General features: G+C 58.0%; 1 protein-coding gene across 1 annotated transcript in view; it reads right to left on the bottom strand.

Moving 5' to 3' along the window:
• The window catches only part of LOC107297809 (IQ and AAA domain-containing protein 1-like), a gene marked incomplete at its 5' end in the record, with an annotated part of 14,579 nt that overhangs the window by 1,126 nt on the left and 7,256 nt on the right, over nt 1-6,197 (bottom strand). Inside the window, 7 exons of the mRNA XM_015827173.1 lie at nt 5-182; nt 357-443; nt 1,453-1,652; nt 1,761-1,868; nt 3,130-3,212; nt 5,559-5,602; nt 5,706-5,798. Coding sequence (XP_015682659.1) covers nt 5-182; nt 357-443; nt 1,453-1,652; nt 1,761-1,868; nt 3,130-3,212; nt 5,559-5,602; nt 5,706-5,798 — 793 coding nt within the window. The remainder of the gene's footprint in view (nt 1-4; nt 183-356; nt 444-1,452; nt 1,653-1,760; nt 1,869-3,129; nt 3,213-5,558; nt 5,603-5,705; nt 5,799-6,197) is intronic.

Consider the following 6,197-nt stretch of genomic DNA (forward strand, 5'->3'; position numbering starts at 1 on the left):
TCACCGTAGCGGGCGGCGTAGTCGGGCGTGGGGAGGAGCAGGACCCTCTCGTAGGCCTTGCACAGGGCCTTCGTCTCGGCCAGGTAGGGCTGGCAGGAGGTGCCCATCAGCAGCACCCGGTCCTCGGCCCTCAGCAGCTTCAGGGCTCTGGGCAGGTCCCTCTTCAGCCGCTTGGGGTCCAGCTGCACGGGAGGGGGGGAGACAGCCGTGCGCCCACCCGGCCCCCCACCCGGATCAGGACCCGGCCAGGAGCTCCCGGGGCCAGATTCGGCCGGGAGGGGGCCGGGAACCGGCCAGGGGCCTCTTGGGCGGCCAGGGGAAGGTGCCCCCCCTCCCCCGGCCCGGCCTGGCCTCACCTCCTTCTCCTCCTTGGGGACCTTCTTGTAGAACATCTTCTCCGCGCCCCCGACCCAGAGGACGGACGGCTGCAGAAGGCGGGCCACCTGCACTTCCGGGGACGGAGGGGTTGGAGGGGGCAGACAGAACGAGTAGGATGCTGCGGCTGACCCTGACAAGGATGGACTTGAGCCAAAAGACACACACACACACACACACCCCACAAGAGCCGTCCCCAAGTCAAGTCAACTTGACACACAGCCTGCCTTTGGTTCTTCTAGCCCGGTGCTTCGGGATCGGAATCAGAATCAGAATCAGAATCAGAATTGGAATCAATCAGAATCCGAATCCAAATCCAAATCCAAATCAGTTGGAATCAGAATCAATCAGAATCAGAATCAGAATCAGAATCCGGATCCGATTGGATCTGGATCAGAATCAGAATCAGAATCAGAATCAGAGTCAATCGCAATCCAAATCCGAATCCGAATCCATTGCAATCAGAATCTGGATCCGGATCCGAATCCGAATCCGAATCAGAATCAGAATCAGAATCAGAAGAATCAGAATCAATCCGAATCAGATTCAGAATCAGAATCAGATTCAGAATCAGAATCAATCACAATCAGAATCAATTGGAATCAGAAGAATCAGAATCAATCCAGATCCGGATCCGGATCAGAATCAGAATCAGAATCAGAATCAGAATCAATCCAAATCACAATCACAATCACAATCACAATCAATCAGAATCAGAATCAGAATCAGAATCAATTGGAATCAGAAGAATCAGAATCAATCCGGATCGGAATCGGAATCAGAATCAGAATCAATCCGAATCAGAATCTGAATCCAAATCTGCATCCGAATCAAGCTGCAAGGGATCTTGGCAGACCGGGAATGTGGAGGCTCTGGACCCCCCACCCCACCCCGCTGCTCTTTCCCAGCGAGCACCAGCTGGGAGGGGAAAGAGGGGAGCCCCGCCCCCAGCCCCGCCCCCTGGGCCAGGAGGGGGCCCCTCCCTGCCCCTCGCCAGGTGGTCCGGCTTCTCCCCGCAGGACCCCCGCCGCCCGCCCACTGGGGAGGGGGCCTCCGTCGGCCAAGGGGGCTCCGTACCTTGAAGACCAGGTGGAGCAGCATCTGCAGGCCGGCCTTGCCCGGATACTTGCCGGCCAGGTTGTCCGGGGAAAGGTCGAAGAGGTTGGCCCCCGTCTCGGTGCAGACGGCGTGGACCAGCATCCTCTTGCCCGTGCCCGCCGGGCCGGCCAGGAGCAGCGACCTCACCGGGGGGGCCAATTCGTGCAGGGTCTGGGAACCTGGCGGGGCAGGAGGGAGGGAGGGAGAGAGATGGGAAGGTTGGAGAGGGGCAGAGACCCCGAAGCCCAGACCGACCCCGAGGCCGGAGGGGGCGGTCGCCGGCTCACCCAGAGGAAGGATCGCGTAGAGGGCGACATTCTGCCGGACGTCCAGCATGGAGGGGATGGGCTCAATGTCCTTCTGGCGCAAGGCGGTGCCCAGGTAGCAGAAGTCCCCTGCGAGGGAAGCAGAGGCCCAGCGCTGAAGGGCTCCACGGCGGGAGCCCCCCAGGATGGGCAGGGGCCCCCAACCCAGGAGGGCTGGCCAAGCTCCCTGTCTCCAGGACGGCGGGATACCCCCCACGGACGGCAGGAGCTGGCCAGCCCACAGGCCCCCCTCTGGCACCCAGGCTCCACGGCCGCCTTCGCGGGGGCAGCTAGATGGCCTTCAAATGGGGCCGGAGGGGCGATGGGGGGGGGTGGGAATCTCACCATGGATCGGCGCGACCGACTTCCTACTACGCCGCTGGATCCAGACTCACGCGGGGCTTTACGGAGTGAGTACGGAGTGAGTACGGAGAGGGACCTTCCCCGACTGCTGGGCAAAGGGCCGCCCCCTTAACCCTAACCCCTAGCCCTTACTGCCCAGAGCTCAGCCCTTCCCTTGCAGGGGCCCTCCGGGAAAAAGGGGAGAGGGGCCCGGGAAGAGTCCGTCCTCGTCCGTCCTGTCCTTGAAGCACGGGACCGCCAGGGTGGGCCTGCTGGAGTCCCCCCCACCCTAGGCTGCCCGTGAGCCTCCGCCCTCTGCAGCGGAGCCCCCCACCCCGTTCAGGGTGCCCCCCAGGGGGGCTAGGCCTGGCTGACGAGGGCGGGGGGCCCCGCTCCAGGCCCTCACGCGTCAGGGTGGTGCCGGGCGAGCTTGAACAGCGGGCAGCCTTAACTGGGATTGTTCGGCGTAAGAAGCGATGGGTGTACCCGGGATAGAGGGTCCCGCCTGAGCCCAGAAAACCGGATGAAGACCCCCTGCTCTGCCTCGTGAACTCAGGTTCCTGTCTGAGGGGACCCCGTAGCATTCTGTGAGGTGGAGGGGAGAGTTTGGGACATCCGAAGTGGACACCACCCTGGGAAGCGGACTTGATGGACACCGGCACCCCAAAATACCAGATCTGAGTCCCAACAGGCTGACATCCGGCAACGAAGGGCTCAGACAAGTGGCACAACGTCCAGCCAGGCGCCACTCCGGTCCTTTTTTTGGGCAGGGGGAGGTTCTACCGAAGAGGAACATCTGGGCAGCCCCCACGGACCCTCCCCAAGGACCTGGCTGGCAGCTGAACCGGAGCCGAGGACGAGAAATCGGGGGGACGCGGCCAGCCGTGCCCACGTTCCACCGCCCCTGCTTTTGGTCAGAGCGAGGGCTGGGTGGGCTGCTTCCCGCCGAGGTTCCCAGCCACGGGAGCGGAGGGGGGGCTTCTGAGAGGGAGGGGGTACGGCCACTGACCTGAGTAGTCGGCCAGCTGCACCTTCGGGGGCTTCTTAATGATGCCTTGGAGGACCAGTTCCTCATAGAGGGAGTCGATGGTCCTGGAGGGGAAGTGAGAGGGGGGCCCTGGGTGTTGCAGCCGCCCCAGACAGCCCCCCCTTCCTCCCTCTGTCGGCTGAAGGGGGGACTGAGTGAGGGGAGCCCCACCCTCGCAATAATGGGAAGGAAACCGGGATGGTGGTGGTGGGGGGTCAACCCTGGGTGAGCAGGAGCCTCGGAGGGTCTCCGGGGGAGGCCGGGCTTCCGGGGGGGGTTCCTGAACCCTCTGCCCCGCCAGACTGTGGGAAAAGGTGGGGAGAGGATAAAGAAATGGCGGATTGGAGAACTGGAGGGAAGGTCTGCATTTCAAGCGAATGGGAGAAGGTGATTTATGACTGCTAATTGGAGGAGGGAACTGTGCGTTGATACTATGTGCTCCGGGGAGGGGAATTCCGATGTTGGCTTCAACCATGTACGTGCCGAAACTACGCTGCCCTAATAAAGATTCTTTAAGGTAAACAAGGCCTTGAAGTTCTTTGAAGAGATTCATCGTCGGAACCAGGACACTCTGAGCTTCCTGACGTGCGGGCCATCCCCCCGTTTCTCCTTCCTTGCATTGGTGCCTACAGGTTTTCCCCCCCCCTGCACACACACACACACACACACACACAGCACGTCCAGATCCAGATTGACAGGTTTATCACTTCCCATGCAGCCACAGGAGGAGGAGGAGGAGGAGGCACTTCAGAAGTTATGTCGAGTTTAATGTCGAGTTTAACGAAGAGAAGGACGAGGGGGGACATGATGGCAGGGTTCCAGTATCTCAGGGGCTGCCCCAGAGAAGAGGGAGTCAAGCTATTCTCCAAAGCGCCTGAAGGCAGGACAAGAAACAACGGATGGAAACTAACCAAAGAGAGAAGCAACCTAGAACTAAGGAGAAATTCCCTGACAGCGAGAACAATTCACCAGTGGAACAACCTGCCTCCAGAAGCGGTGAATGCTCCAACACTGGAAGCTTTTAAGAAGAGACTGGACAGCCATTTGTCCGAAATGGTGTAGGGCTCCCTGCCTGAGCAAGGGGGTTGGACTAGATGACCTCCAAGGTCCCTTCCACCTTCCACACTTGAAGTTTTTAAGAAGAGACTGGACAGCTATTTGTTTGAAATGGTGTAGGGTTTCCTGCCTGAGCAGGGGCTGGACTAGATGACCTCCAAGGTCCCTTCCATCATCATCATCATCATCATCATCATTATTATTAATTACTATGAAGAGACTGGACAACCGTTTGTCTGAAATAGTATAGGGTTTCCTGCCTGAGCAGGGGGGTTGGACTAGATGACCTCCAAGGTCCCTGCCAACTTTATTGTTGTTGTTGTTGTTGTTGTTGTTGTGATGATGATGATGATGATGATGATGATGATGATGATGATGAAGAAGAGACTGGACAGCTGTTTGTCCGAAATGGTGTAGGGTTTCCTGCCTGAGCAGGGGGTTGGACTAGATGACCTCCCAACAACTACTACTACTACTACTACTTTTTCTTTTTCTTCTTCTTGTTCTTCTTGTTCTTGTTCTTCTTCTTCTTGTTCTTGTTCTTCTTCTTCTTCTTCTTCTTCTGATGATGATGATGATGATGATGATGAAGAGACTGGACAACCGTTTGCCCGAAATGGTGTAGGGTTTCCTGCCTGAGAAGGGGGTTGGACTAGATGACCTCCCAGGTCCCTTCCAACTTCTTCTTCTTCTTCTTCTTCTTCTTCTTCTTCTTCTTCTTCTTCTTCTTCTTCTTCTTCTTCTTCTTCTTCTTCTTTTCTTCTTCTTCTTCTTCTTCTTCTTCTTCTTCTTCCTCTTCCTCCTCCCTATTATTATTATTATTATTATTATTATTATTATTATTATTATTATTATTATTATTATCCCAGCGCTTGGCAAGGCCGCTATAGAAATGAACGGCGACCCCAAACCACGACGGGGCCTAACCGCGATCCAGTCTGCGTCCGGCGCTTCAAAACCTTATTTGTCAACCACGGAACATTCAGACAGGCTGCAGGATTCGGGGTGAAGCAGAGGGGGTGGGGATGTCCGGGGAGGGGGGGTGGGGGGGTCTGCCCTATTAGTTTTCCCTGGCGAAAGCATTAAAAAAGCCATTTTCCCAGAAAGACGGTTACATGCCCCAGGGTTAGGCTGGGGAGATGACGCGGCCGCCGCTCCAGTCGAGGCGTAGAAAATTATCTGGGGAGACGACAGCCGGATCGGTAATGCTCTTGGCGTGGAGGAGCCCCCCCCCCGCACCCAGCCCAGCCGGACCCCTATTCGAGGGCCCGGGACCCTCTTCCCCCCCCCTCTGCAGTCCCAGCCCCCCCCACCCTGACCAGGAAGTCCTTGGGGGCAGGAGGGGGAGGGGGTACCTGTCTGGGGTCAGGTCTTTTTCCTTCTTGCCTTTCTTGGCCTGCTTGGAGACAGGGAACATTTTCCATCCAGCCAACGGGGTGGGTGTGGGTGTGGGTGTGGGCAAGGGCTTCGATGCCCCCCCTCTCCCACGCTCTCCCCCTGACCTTGGCGCTCTTGGGGGGCTTCTGGGTCCTGGTCTCCTCCTGGTCAACGGCCAGTCGGAGCTGCTGAAGCTCCTCCCGCATCAGATCGTCCACCTGGGGGGGGGGGGGAGAAAGGCCGAGGGGGGCATCTCTCTCTCTCTCCTTCTCTCTCTCTCTCTCTCATCTCTCCCTCCTTCTTTCTCTTTCTCTCCTCTCTCTCTTTTTCCTCTTTCTCTCCTCTCTCCCTCTCTCCTCTTTCTCTCTCTTCTCTCTCCCTCCCTTTCTCCTTTCTCTCCTGTCCCTCTCTCCTCTTTCTCTCTCCTCCCCTTACTCTCTCTCCTCTCTCCCTTCCTTTCTCTTTCTCCCTCTCCCTCTCCCCTTTCTCTCCTCTCCCCCTCCAGCCCCCTTCCTCTCCCTCCCTCTCCCTCCCTCTCTCCCTCCCCCTCCCTCCCTCCCCTTTCTCTCTCCCTTTTCTCCCTCTTCTCTCCTCTTTCTATCTCTCTCTCTCTGTCC

The sequence above is a fragment of the Protobothrops mucrosquamatus genome, unplaced genomic scaffold, assembly GCF_001527695.2.
Source record: "Protobothrops mucrosquamatus isolate PMUCROS unplaced genomic scaffold, P.Mucros_1.0 scaffold3537, whole genome shotgun sequence".
Classification (NCBI taxonomy): domain Eukaryota; kingdom Metazoa; phylum Chordata; class Lepidosauria; order Squamata; family Viperidae; genus Protobothrops; species Protobothrops mucrosquamatus.